The following is a 13770-nucleotide window of genomic DNA, read 5'->3' as shown; positions in this document are numbered from 1 at the left end:
TCAATGTCTTTAGTTTTATTTCTCTAAAATTTTCTGTAATTTTATCTAAAGATGGCGACAGCGGTGTTGGTGGCATTGGTGGTGATATTTCTTGGGTGCGGTGAGTTAAAGATGTGAATTTACTTGTTCTCCGTGTTGTTGTTGCTGCTGGGTTTCGCCTTGCCGGCAGCTGCTGTACTTGTTACATCGACATCATTACTTTCGATATCACGAACCGATGTTACTGGAGTCATACAATAGAAGCATTCCTTCTTGTTCATCATTTGATAAGTGATGCAGTTTCTGAAAGACACAATAACTCAAATTGAATGGATACGACGAATCGGAATTAAAAGATTAATGGAGGACAAGGTTATGGTGGTGGTGGTGGTGGTGGGGATGATGGTGATTCATTCCAGAGGGAGAAAGCTGATAACTTGTCGAATCTTTGAAGATGTAAATCTGTTGAGTTTCATTGCACTCACACATGTAGCATCTGTCATTGCTCTGCTGCTCACACATGTTGTACTCAAACATACAAATGAAGTCATAACTTTAGACATAAGAGAGGACTTGGAGACAGAGATTCATCGGCTTATTCTGTGTTGTTAACTCAAAAATCTTTTGTTTATTTGAGGAAGGCACAACGAATGGATTAAGGATTAACGAATGGATTAAGGAAAAGTGGTTGAGAGTGTCTGGATTTGGTGGGGGATTTGTGGTATGTGTGGATAGAAGAGAAGTGGGAGTGAGGTCAGAAGTGAAAATGACAGATATGGCTGCAAGAATAGTGTTTCGTGAAGAATCGTGGGAAAAGAACCAACAGAGAAGGAGATTTAAGGAAGTTGGAGGAGATGATTGAACAAGGAAGGGAAATGTATGACTTTATTTAGACACATAACCGCCTGACTGGCCCCCATGCCAGCAGCATGTAAAAAGCACCATCCGAATGTGGCTGATGCCTGGCCTGCCTGACTGGCTCCCGTGCTGGTGGCATGTAAAAAGCACTATCTGAACGTGATCGATGCCAGGCCTGCCTGACTGGCTCCTGGGCCAATGGCACAGAAAAAGCACCCACTACACTCTCAAAGTGGTTGGCATTAGGAAGGGCATCCATGCCAGATCAGATTGGAGCTTGGTGCATCCCACTGGCTGCCAGTCTCCAGTCAAACCGTCCAACCCATGCCAGCATGGAAAACGGACGTTAAACGATGATGATGACAGTTGGCAGCTTCAAAATTCGTCTGTCTTCCATGCTGGCATGGGTTGGACGGTTTGACAGGATTTGATAGGTCCAAGGACTGCATCACACTGCACCATCTGCTTTCTCACATGGTTCCTATTGCTCGAGGTTGTTCCTTATGTCAACCACTTTACAGTACTTTCCTTCATGGTATTAGCACTAGCAAAGTAGCCATGCAGCTTGTGAGACTAAGATCCACTTCAATTGGGTGGGGTTACAGCAGAGAGGGGAGTGGGAATTGTGTTAGGGAATCAGGAGTTAAAGTATGAGAGAAGGGGATAGAAGGGTACAGGCTTCTTCGTGTTGAGGAGTTACATGGTTAGTCATCTTATATAGAAGAGATGGTGGGAGTGATGATGCGGGACTGACCAGGGTAGAGCTGGAAAGAGATATAAATAGTAGTGATGAGGTGTCAGGGTAGAGCCTCAAAGTACAAGGTGAATAGGAATAGGGATAGAAGAGCAGGGAATGTGGGTGAGTAGAGTTTGCAAGAACATATGGAAGAGAGAGATGGTGGGGGGTAAAATGGGGAACAAGTGATCAGGGTGAATATAATGAAGAAGAAGCGTTGGGCGGGGATGTATCTTTAAATCTTTAGCTTTTAACTCATATTATTGAAGCAGAAACATGATACAACCAGTCGACTGGTGCAACATGTTGGAGGCTAAAGTGTTGCAGGTTTTTAAAATATATCAAGATTATAAAATTCATTCAAAAGCAAATCATTAAAACATTTGTTAAAAACAGTTCTATATTTAAGAGATGAGGAATTATTTACATTATTTACATTTGACGGATATTTGTCCTCATCTTGTTTGTTGTTAACACATTTCAGCTGATATACCCTCCAAGCCTTCATCAGGTGTCTTGGGGAAAGTTTGAACCTGGGTTCTCATTTCTAAGGTATTTTTTGATGTTATTATTATTATTATTATTATTATTATTCAGATCACTGCCTGGAATCGAACTCGGAATCTAGGGGTTAGTAGCCTGCGCTCTTAACCACTACACCATATGCCCAAAACACCTGTGGACAGCTGGAGGGTATATCAGTCGAAACATGTTAATAACAAACAAGACGAGGACAAATATCCATCAAATGTAAATAATGTAAATTTGTTAAAAACATTTAAAACACTGAATCAGAAAGAGAACAAATTTCTTACCGGCATGACTTGTGACCGCAAGGATCAAATATAACAGAGATGGGATTTGCATAGCAAATAGCACAAACGTCTTCATCTTTTAAAGACTGAAAATAAAGGAGTTCAATTAAAAACATGAACACAACATCTATCTATCTATATCTGGATAGAAATAACTACAGGGGTATCAAATTATTGGATCAAGTGATGAAAGTTACAGAGGGGGTCATAGCACCACTAATTAGGGAGAGAGTTAGCTTAGATGAGATGCAGTTTGGTTTTGTGCCAGGCAGAAGCACCACTGATGCCATATTTCTGGTAAGGCAACTGCAGGAGAAATATCTAGCCAAAGATAAACCTCTGTACTTGGCTTTTGTTGACTTGGAGAAAGCCTTTGACAGGGTCTTCCGATCCCTTATCAGGTGGTCAATGCAGAAACTGGGGATAGATGAGTGGTTGGTAAGAGCTGCACAAGCCCTGTATGCTGTCAGTAAGGTGAGGGTTGGCAACGAGTATAGTGAAGAATTCCAGGCAGAAGTAGGGGTTTACCAAGGATCAGTCCTCAGCCCCTTCTTGTTCATCATAGTCCTCCAGGCAATAACAGAGGAATTCAAGACAGGCTGCCCCTGGGAGCTCCCCTATGCTGAACCTTACTCTAATAGCCAAGTCACTGCCAGAACTAAAGATGAAGTTTAGGGTGTGGAAGCAAGGTCTAGAATTGAAGGGCCTTAGGGTTAACCTAGCAAAAATCAAAGTCTTAGTAAGTAAGAAGGTTGTCAAATGACAAACCCCTTCAGGTAGATGGCCTTGCTCAATCTGTAGAAAAGGCATAGGGAGAAACTCCATACGATATACCTGGTGTAAGCTATGGACACATAAAAGGTGGAGCAATTGTGCATAGCAGATGCACAGGGGCAATAAACACTGAAGATGTACAGAAAACAGATTCTATCACATGCCAAGGGGAGAAACTAGAAGTAGTTAATATCTTCTGCTACCTAGGCGACCAGGTCTGTAATGGGGGTGGTTGCTCTGAGAGAGTAGCGACTAGAATAAGAATAACTTGGTCAAAGTTCAGGGAGCTCCTACTTCTGCTGGCAACTAAGAGCCTCTCACTCAGGATGGAAGGTAGACTGTATGCGGCATGTGTGTGAACTGTCATGCTACATGGCAGTGAAACATGGGTCATGACTGCTGAGGACATGTGTAGGTTTGAAAGAAATGAAACTTGTATGATCTGCTGGATGTGTAATGTCAGTGTGCATACACGACAGTGTAAGTGCCCTGAGAGAAAAGTTGGGCATAAGAAGCATCAGATGTGGTGTGCAAGAGAGACAACTGCACCGGTATGGTCATGTGGCGAGAATGGATGAGGATAGCTGTGTGAGAAAGTGCCACACCCTAACTGTGGAAGAGGTAAACCTAGGAAGACATGGGATGAGGTGGTGAAGCATGACCTTCAAACGTTGGGCCTCACGGAGGCATTGACAAGAGACCGAGATCTTTGGAGATATGCTGTGATTGAGAAGACCTGGCAACTAAAGTGAGATCACAGTCATGGCCGATGCTGGTGTTGTATGTCTGGCCCATTTAAGAGTACCCTTGATGCATCGGGCAATATGATATGCTTGAGAAGACCTGTTGAGTCAAGTAAAACTAAAATTGTAGCTGTGGCCAGTTCCCATTGACTGGCTCCCATTCCAGTGGCACGTAAAAGGCATCATCCAAATGTGGTCGATGCCAATGTCCCCTGACTGACACCCATGCCAGTGGCATGTAAAAAGAACCATCTGGACGTGGTCAATGCCAGATCTGCCTGACAGGCTCCTATACCGGTGGCACGTAAAGAGCACTCAATACAGTCTTGGAGTGGTTGGCATTAGGAAAGGCATCCAGCTGTAGAAACATTGCCAGATCAGATTGGAGCTTGGTGCAGCCGCTGGCTCTCCAGATCTCAAACAAACCATCCAACCCATGCAGCATGGAAAATGTACGTTAAACAATGATGATGATTTTATCTATCTATCTATCAATCGTAGTATCAACCATCACTGATCACAATGTGCTTCCCATTGTTTCAGCTTTCAAATGATACGACCCTGCTGGCTAGATGAGCAGATCAACATGTCTCTGATCTGAGGGCTATTCTGTCGTAGGGTGACCCATTTATAGTTGAGTGGACTGGAACGACATGAAATGAAATGTTTCACCCAAGAACACAATCCACTCACAAGGCTTTGATTGTCCAGGGGCTATAGATGAAGACACTTGCCCAAGGAGCCATGCAATGAGACAGAACCCAGTAGCATGTGGTTGGGAAGAAAACTTCTTACCACACAGCCATGCCCGTAAATTGGATGATGTTTTAGTAAGAAAAATTAACTTCAATTACGTTTAATTGAATTAAGTAATTAGTATATTTACCTTCTGTTGTTTTGACTTATTGTCAATCTCATTTTGTAGATATTCTATCAAGTCTTCAACCTGTTTGATTTCTTCGCTGTTTACTTGGCTGACTGATAAAACAACAACATCAAAATCAATAAGCTTTAATCAGATGATATCTTGTGACAAAAGAGTGATGAAATATATCTGAACACCAGAAGGATTTCATTCTATGATTCATGGATTTTAAGTGAAGATTACAAAACCACAAACTGGAAGAACCTCCTTGTATGTGTGGGGGGCATTTAGGTATATGTAGGGTGAAGGCATGTGGCTTAGGTGTTAGGGATATTTGGATCATGATCCTAAGGTTGTGAGTTCAATACCCGGCAGTGTGTTGTGTCCTTGAGAGAGAGAGAAAGACATTATTTTATGCTGCTCAGTCCACTCAGATGGCAAAAATGTGTTGTGCCTGTAATTCAAAGAACCAACCTTGTCACATTCTGTGTCACACTGAATCTCCCTGAAAACTACAGTAAGGGCCCACATGTCTGTGAAGTGTTCTGTACATTAATTTCACAAGCAGACCGTTCCGCTGATCGGCTCAACTAGAACCCTCATCGTCATAACTGATGGAGTGCCAGTGTGTGTGTGTGTGTGTATAACCTTGTCTTGACATCATGGGATAGTTGTAAATGAGTGTCACTGCCATACAAGAGGTGTTGTTCATTTCTGATTTAGCCATGGGAAATATTACTTTGCTTTGAAACAAGTGTGACTCTGTGTCAGTTGAGAGATTTAAGGTATAGAAGGGACAGATATGGGTGTCTTGCAGTGGACACATGGAGAAGAAAGGAGAGTGAGCAGGAGAGAGAGAGAGAGAGAGAGAGAGATGATGGCGAAGATGTGCTGGGACATGCCCTGTGCATGCTCACGGGTGTCACCAGTGCCAAAAAGTACTGATATCAAAACAGGCTGAATGTCCAATCAGCCATGCCACATCATCAGCTCCCAAACAGCTGTGCCCAATTGTCTCATTCTAACTCTGTATGTGTGTGTGTGTGTGTGTGTGTGTGTGCATGTAAGCATAAAAAGAGAAAAACAAACACCACCTACTTTCTCTGAGATTAAACTGTTTCTTATAAGTTGTGACATCAATCTCAGCACATTCATCCTGTCCCAAGAGGAAGTTTAAAGAATTTATTTGAAACAAGGGTTCGGAGAGAAGTACGCTACAAACACGTGAATCCCTGGACAAAAAGAAAAAAGAGGGGAGGAGTTATTGTACAAACACAAACAAAACATATCATAACAAAAGGTCAATGATTAAATCATTTATTTAATTATTTCCTTTAAAAACCAACCAATAAATCGTTAATTTACTTTCTTGGGTCTACTTTTCCATGACAGTCTGTCTTCGATGAGGTGGAGACCACATTTCGCTCGAGATCTCTATGGTCTGATGCTCTTCCCAGCAGCAATCACTTTATAGAATGTATTGAGTGCGTTTTATTGTAGCACCAGCATTAGAAGGGTTGTCATGTTTTATATCAAGACAACTTTCATTTATTCTTAATAGGCACAGACGTGGCTGTGTGGTTAAGAAGCTTGTTTCTCAACTGTGCGGGTTCAGATTCAGTCACACTGCATGACACCATGGGCTGATCCTGGGCCAACCGAAGCCTGTCGTATGTATACATGTGTGTGCATTTTGTGTGTGTATGTGTGTGTGCATTTTGTGTGTGTATGTGTGTGTGCTTGAGTGGAATCTTGTCTAGATACCACATAATACCTTACTCTTTTACTTGTTTCAGTCATTTGACTGCAGCCATGCTGGAGCACCGCCTTTAGTCGAATCAAATCGACCCCAGGACTTATTCTTTGTAAGCCTAGTACTTATTCTATCGGTCTCTTTTGCCAAACCGCTAAGTTACGGGGATGTAAACACACCGACATCGGTTGTCAAGTAATGTTGGGGGGACAAACACAGACACACAAACACACACGCATAGATATATATATATATACGATGGGCTTCTTTCAGTTTCTGTCTACCAAATCCACTCACAAGGCTTTGGTCGGCCTGAGGCTATAGTAGAAGACACTTGCCCAAGGTGCCACACAGTGGGACTGAACCCGGAACCATGTGGTTGGTAAGCAAGCTACTTACCACACAAAGTCAAGATGATCTTGATGGAGGATAAGCCAACAGCTATAATCCCTTGTAATTCTTACCTCCGTTCTGGATCTTTTGGAGAAAGAATTAACCGAATTAGTATTCCAACAGTTGCTGCAACAATTGGATAATGAGTTACAACTTCCATTCCTACAGAAGAATATATAAAGATATTCGCATTAGCAGGGAGAAATCAATGAGGGGTGAACTTTACAAACATACAAAAATATATATATTAATGGTATTACATTAAAACATAAACATGTATATAAAGGGATACCACCACCACCACTAGTAACACAATCTACCCCAATAAATTTCTTATGACCCATGCAACCATGGAAAAGAGGATATTAAATGGTGGTGTCACCTGTGTGATACCATGTAAAAGCACCTGTATGGTACCACGTAGAAGCACCTGTGTGGTACCATGTAAAAGTGCGTGTCCATCATCAGGTAAAGCACCCAGGACACTCTGTAAAGTGGTTGGTGTTAGGAAGGACATCCAGATGTAGAAACCATGCCACAACAGACAACTGGAGACTGGTGCAGCTCTCTAGCTTGTCAGCTCCTGTAAAACCACCCAACCCATGGACTACGGATGTTAAATGATGATGCTGATGATGCTGATGATGATGAGGAGGATTTTAGTCATCTAAACAAGTAGTGTTATGTACCTTATCCATTCTCATCAACATCACCAATTAACATCCATGCTGGCATGCGTTGGAAGGTTTCACAGGATCCGACAGACCCAAGAACTGCATTGAACTCCAATTGTCTGTTTTGGTAGGGTTTCTTCTGTATGCTGGGTGCCCTTTCCTAACACCAAATGCTTCACAGAATGGACCGGGTGTTTTTCTTGTGGCATAATGGTTCCACATCAACTTCAAGGTTCAGTGGTTAACAACAGAAGGTATTACTTCATAATTACTTTAATTAGCAGTTTAACAATTGGATTCATTAAACATATTATTAACCCAATGTACTCTGATACTCTCAACAGCTTCATATTGTATGGAGACTCTTGCAACTTTTCTTTAATTACTTTATAATTTCCTAATTAATTTCTGCAGCTAGTACAACTATTGACCCTTAATCTCTTCAGCTACCATCTCTGCAGATTCTTAACCTTTGCAGCTAGTACCATTGTTGGCCCTCAGTCACGGTAGCTAACACTATTGCTGGTACATTATTTACATTTGACGGATATTTGTCCTCATCTTGTTTGTTGTTAACACAATGTTTCGGATGATATACCCTCCAGCCTTCATCAGGTGTCTTGGGGAAATTTCAAACCTGGGTTCTCGTTCCTAAGGTATTTTTCAATGTTGTTGTTGTTGTTGTTGCTCCTGCTGCTGTTGTTGTTCAGGTCACTGCCTGGAATTGAACTCGGAATCTTGGGGTTAGTAGCCAGTGCTCTTAACCACTACGCTATATGCCCATGGGAATAATAATAATAATAATAATAATAATAATAATAACAACATCGAAAAATACCTTAGGAATGAGAACCCATGTTCGAAATTTCCCCAAGACACCCGATGAAGGCTGGAGAGTATATCAGCCAAAACGCTGTGTTAACAACAAACAAGATGAGGATAAATATCTGTCAGATGTAAATAATGTACATAATTCCTCATTTCTTAAATATAGAACTGTACTATTGTTGGTTCCTGTATCTTATAGAAATAAAAATAAAAAGAGATGACAAACCTGGTAAGGGCAATGAAATCACATTTTCGAACATGCCGTTGCGGGTTGCAATTCTATTTAGTATTTGGCACAACAACTGAAACAGAAATTATCATTATTTACACAATTATCAACAATAAATACATGTTGTATTTGTGGTTGAGTAGTTAAGGTGTTGTACTCAGAATTGCCAGATCGTAGGTTCAATTTCTGGACCAGGTGAGATGTTGTGTTTTTGAGCAAAGCACTTTGTTTCAATTCGGTCCAGTGTTGTGTAGGGACAAGCACGTCAAAGAATAGACTAAGAAGGAGACTAAGAGAGGTTGAGGTAGGATTAGCATTTGAACCTCATAAAACCCTCACCAGCAACAACTACTCAAAACAGACCCCAGGGGAGGAGGGCTGTTGCCTGAGTGGTGCAAAGGGGTAGAAACCACCAACAAAAGGTGGATTTAGCAATGTGCTGTTACAGTGCATGCATTATCACCATCACCATGATGCAAAAAGCACCATTCGAATGTGGTCAATGCCAGTGACTCCTGACTGGCGGTACATAAAAAGCACCCATTACACTCTTGGAGTGGTTGGCATTAGGAAGAGCATCCAGCTGTAGAAACATTGCCAGATCAGATTGGAGCCTGGTGTAGCCACTGGCTCTCCAGACCCCAGTCAAACCATCCAACCCATGTCAGCATGGAAAACGGACGTTAAACAATGATGATGAAGATGTAAAGGGTGCAGCAGGAAAAAATCTATCTTACAGGTTGTCAAACATTTTAACAGCAAATGTACAGTGTGCGCCAAAGTTGTCATTGTCACTGTGGTCTTCATCATCTAATGCCTGTTTTCCATGCTGGCATGGGTTGGATAATTTGACAGGAGCTGGTAAGGCCAGGTGTCGCACCAGGTTCCATTATTTCTACAGCTGGGTGCCATTCTTAGTGCCAACCACCTTACATAGTACACTGGATGCATTTTACTTGGCACCAACACCAACCGGGGTCATCAAGTACCTTGCAAGACAAAAACCCCTCGACCAGGAATGGGGAGTAGTATTGAGGTGGGTGTGGTTTTGTACCAGTTGAGAGATTTAAGGCATATAGAGGACAGGACATGGAAGTTAAATAATTCTTTCTCCTGGAAGCACAAGGCCTCAAATTTAGGAGACGTGATTAAGTCAATTGCACCAACCCCAGTGCGTAACTGGTACTTATTTAATCGACCCCAAAAGGATGAAAGGCAAAGTCGACCTCGGTGGAATTTGAATCCAGAACGTAAAGACAGACGAAATGCCGCTAAGCATTCTGCCTGACATGCAAACAATTTTGTCAGCTCACTGCCTTCATGAAAGTTAAATAATAATGATGATGATGATGGTGATGTAAAACTTACTTGTATTAATCTGGTGAGGAGAAGTTCACTTGATGACTTTGAATAATCTGTAAAAAATTCCGGTGAAATGGAGACTATCATCTCAACCACACGGAGAAGAGAGATAGTTATTTGAAAGCATGTGGCACAAAACTTAAGTTGACGAGTATCTATAAACCATGGCTCAGTTTTGCTGACTACTTGCTGAATCTGGAATGGGAAGAAGGACAAAAAGGTCAAAACAAACATTTGATAACTCAGACACCACAATAAATAAAAGGTTCAGGGTAAATATAATGAGAATATTAAGTAATCATAGTATAATATAAGTGGACACAAATACACACACACACATACAATCATCATCATCTGATTTCCACACACACACACAATCATCATCATCATTTAACGTCCATTGTCCATGCTGGCATGGGTTGGACGGTTTGACCAGGGCTGGCAAGCTGGAAGGCTGCACCAGACTCCAGTCTGATTTGGTATGGTTTCTATGGCTGGATGCTCTTCCTAACACCAACCACTCCAAGTGTAATGAGTGCTTTTACATGCCACCAGCATGGATATGATTTGCATGACACCGGTATGTGCCACAACTGCGATTTTACTTGGCTTCATGGGTCTTCTTCTCAAGCATGACATAATGCCAAAGGTCTTGGCCATTGCCTCCCTGAGGCCCAACACTTGAAGGGAGCTTTGCGGACATATATATATATATATATATATATATATATATATTGATACATAAGTATGTATATGCATGTGTCAAGGCATGTCATTTGTTTCCAGTCATCTGTGAAAAACGTCCAATCATGTGGAAATATTACCTTGCTTGGAAACAAGTGAGGGTTGGTGACAGGAAGAGCATCCGCCTCAACAAATTCCATCTGACCCATGCAAGCATGGAAAAGTGACAGTGAGAACGATGATGGTGGTAATGATGATGGTGGTAATGATGATGATGATGCTGTGGGTAGTTAGTGTTGATGATGCTGCTGCTGCTGATGGTGGCAATGGTCATGATATACAAATAAGATTATGTAAGGATTAAGATAGCTCTGACATTTCTAAGCCACCAAAATACATTACCTGTTGCATAATGGCTATAAATTCTGAGAAAGACCAATTCAGTTGACTTAGCATTGTGTCAAGAAAACGGATGGCACGTTCACGATCTTCTCGTAACATTTCAGATAAAAGATCTTGAAATACTTTCGAAGGACACGGCTCTGAAACACAAAGAAGAAGGGATTAACTAATTTCAATTAAATGGTATTAATAAATTTTATGAGAAAACGAGGGAACTTCAACATGATTGCTTGCTTTGTTAGAAATAGCAGCCAAATCTCTTTCAAATCACAACCTACAGTCTTAAACAAAGGAAAAAAACATATTAGACTGGTGGTTCTCAACTATTTTTTTTCTCTATTGGTCCTAGAAGATATTTGATATTTGATATTTAAAAAAATTTAATTAAACTTTTAGAATTAAATATTATTACAAATTGTATAAAAATATTGTTAAAATATTTAGTGTATTAAATCATAGGCAATATCTTACACAAATTCTAACAAAAACATCTTATAACAGATCTCCAAAAGTCATATGAACCCCAGGTGAGAACTACATTAGGTAGTCTAAGACATCCCTTAGAACATACAATGGCTATAGATAATTTATTCAGCTATAGTGAATCTAGAACTATACTATTCAATGTGTTCTTTACTTTTTAAAGATATAAAAGTGATGGTGGCACATAAAAAGCACCCACTACACTCTAGGAAGGGCATCCAGGTGTAGAAACCTTGTCAGATCAGATTGCCAGTCCTCAGCCAAACTGTCCAACTCATGCCAGCATGGAAGGTGGATGTTAAACGATGGTGATGATGATGATGAAAGGTGTTATTTGAGGGAGATTTGGTTACTGTTTTTAACAAGGTAAGTGACCACATAAAGACTCTCCTTAGATGTTTTTCTGAGACAATGGCTGTGATATTAAGGAGCTGGACTGCGAACAACATGAGCAAGGCTCTTTCCTCTATTTATGCTGGTTTATTGAACAAATAAGAAAAATGCTATAAGTTGAGAGCCGAAAGGATATGCAAGAGTGAAACGTAACCAATCTGACAAAATAAAATTCTAAGTTAAGCAAAAAGAAACAGGTCAGGAATATGAGTGGGTTTGATAGATACAATACCATTCCTAGCTCCCTCCATAAGCAATGTAGTGGAGTGAGTTGGGGAGAGAGGAAGGGTGAGAGGAGAGAATGTGAGCGATGAAGAGGCATGCGATAGAAATGATGAATGATGGAGTGGAAATGACTGATCCTGGAAATATCAGCATAAATGGTTGGTACATCATTTACATTTGACGGATATTTGTCCTAATCTTGTTTGTTGTTAACACGTTTCGGCTGATATACCCTCCAGCCTTCTTCAGGTGTCTTGGGGAAATTTTGAACCTGGGTTCTCATTCCTAAAGTATTTTTCAATGTTATTATCATTATTATTATTCAGATCACTGCCTGGAATCGAACTCGGAATCTTAGGGTCAAGAGCGTGGGCTGCTGATCCCAAGATTCTGAGTTTGATGCCGGGCAGTGACCTGGCTTCCACCGCCACTGCCAAAAAATACCTTAGGAATGAAAACCCATGTGGACCTGGCATCGATCACGTTTAGATGGTGCTTTTTATGTGTCACCAGCAAGGAAGCTAGTCAGGGGAAATTTATATGTAAAAAACCCAACACAGTTAATAGTCTGTACAGTAATAAAACTCTTCTGATAAATGTTCATGGGTGTTGTTAGCTAATTCTTCACGCCCAAGAAATACATTTTCATTTGCAAACACAAAAACAGCAGCAGCAGCCAATACCACCACCACCAGTGTCATTGGAGCTCAGGATTACAAATATGGGTGACTTTATGAAATGGAAATGACAATGTTTTTAGGGAGCTATAAAGCTAAATAAATCCACTTACTCTGAAGGCTTGCAACCCCTAATTCTGTCGTCTGAAGTTTGGAAGGAACAAGATGTGGGAGGTGTGTGTACCGGTAACCAAAGCCGCAACCCTGAAAGGTGATAGGTTTGTCACTGAACAGATTAGCTTCATACTTAATAGGTCATTCATACACACACACACACACAGGCACACACAAATGCATGAACTCTCAGAATACATAAAAAATATTTATACAAAATTCCTTTAAGTTTATTAATGGTTTTATGAGACACAAATCAGAGAAAATTTTAATATTTTCAGAATTTAATGAAAGCCATGTTTATTCAGGTGAATCCTGAAGGTCTCTATGGTTTGTTTTCATGTTAAGAACTATTATTATTATTATCATTATTATTATTATTATTATTATTATTATTATTATTATTATTATTATTATTATTATTAATATTATTATCATTGCCCTTGCACAGCTTCTAACGCTGGAGATGTACTAAGGTGTTAGATGTTTACTACCAGTGAACTAAGATAACACCTCGTATTTTTCGAGCACTTTCCGGAGTATTCAAATGGTTCCAATCAGTGCTGTTTTCTGCAAGTGCTCTGCCCTTATTGCAGCCCCTACTTCTCAAGATTTTTACTCACTGTTCTCAGAGCTGCTACAATCATTGGTACTACTGCTACCTTTCTCCTCGACCACAGCTGCTTAACTTCCCAAGCTAACCTGTCATATCTCTCGACTTTTCTTTCTTCCTTATCGCATATCTTGTTGTCAGCTGAGGATGCTATATCTATGATCCAGCAT

At 40.7% G+C, this 13770-nt stretch overlaps 1 protein-coding gene across 1 annotated transcript in view; it reads right to left on the bottom strand.

The window, feature by feature from the left end:
* Nucleotides 1-13770, bottom strand: part of LOC106882205 (E3 ubiquitin-protein ligase RNF123) — a 105287-nt gene continuing 91517 nt past the window's right edge. Inside the window, exons 28-36 of the mRNA XM_052974121.1 lie at nt 12987-13077; nt 11096-11235; nt 10016-10204; nt 8645-8720; nt 6988-7078; nt 5869-6002; nt 4792-4883; nt 2389-2474; nt 1-282 (exon numbers count right to left, since the gene is read on the bottom strand). Coding sequence (XP_052830081.1) covers nt 120-282; nt 2389-2474; nt 4792-4883; nt 5869-6002; nt 6988-7078; nt 8645-8720; nt 10016-10204; nt 11096-11235; nt 12987-13077 — 1062 coding nt within the window. The 3' untranslated portion in view covers nt 1-119. The remainder of the gene's footprint in view (nt 283-2388; nt 2475-4791; nt 4884-5868; nt 6003-6987; nt 7079-8644; nt 8721-10015; nt 10205-11095; nt 11236-12986; nt 13078-13770) is intronic.

Source organism: Octopus bimaculoides, chromosome 1, assembly GCF_001194135.2.
Source record: "Octopus bimaculoides isolate UCB-OBI-ISO-001 chromosome 1, ASM119413v2, whole genome shotgun sequence".
NCBI lineage: Eukaryota > Metazoa > Mollusca > Cephalopoda > Octopoda > Octopodidae > Octopus > Octopus bimaculoides.
The sequence above is the reverse complement of the archived record's forward strand: the minus strand, read 5'-3'. Positions and strand labels throughout refer to the sequence as shown.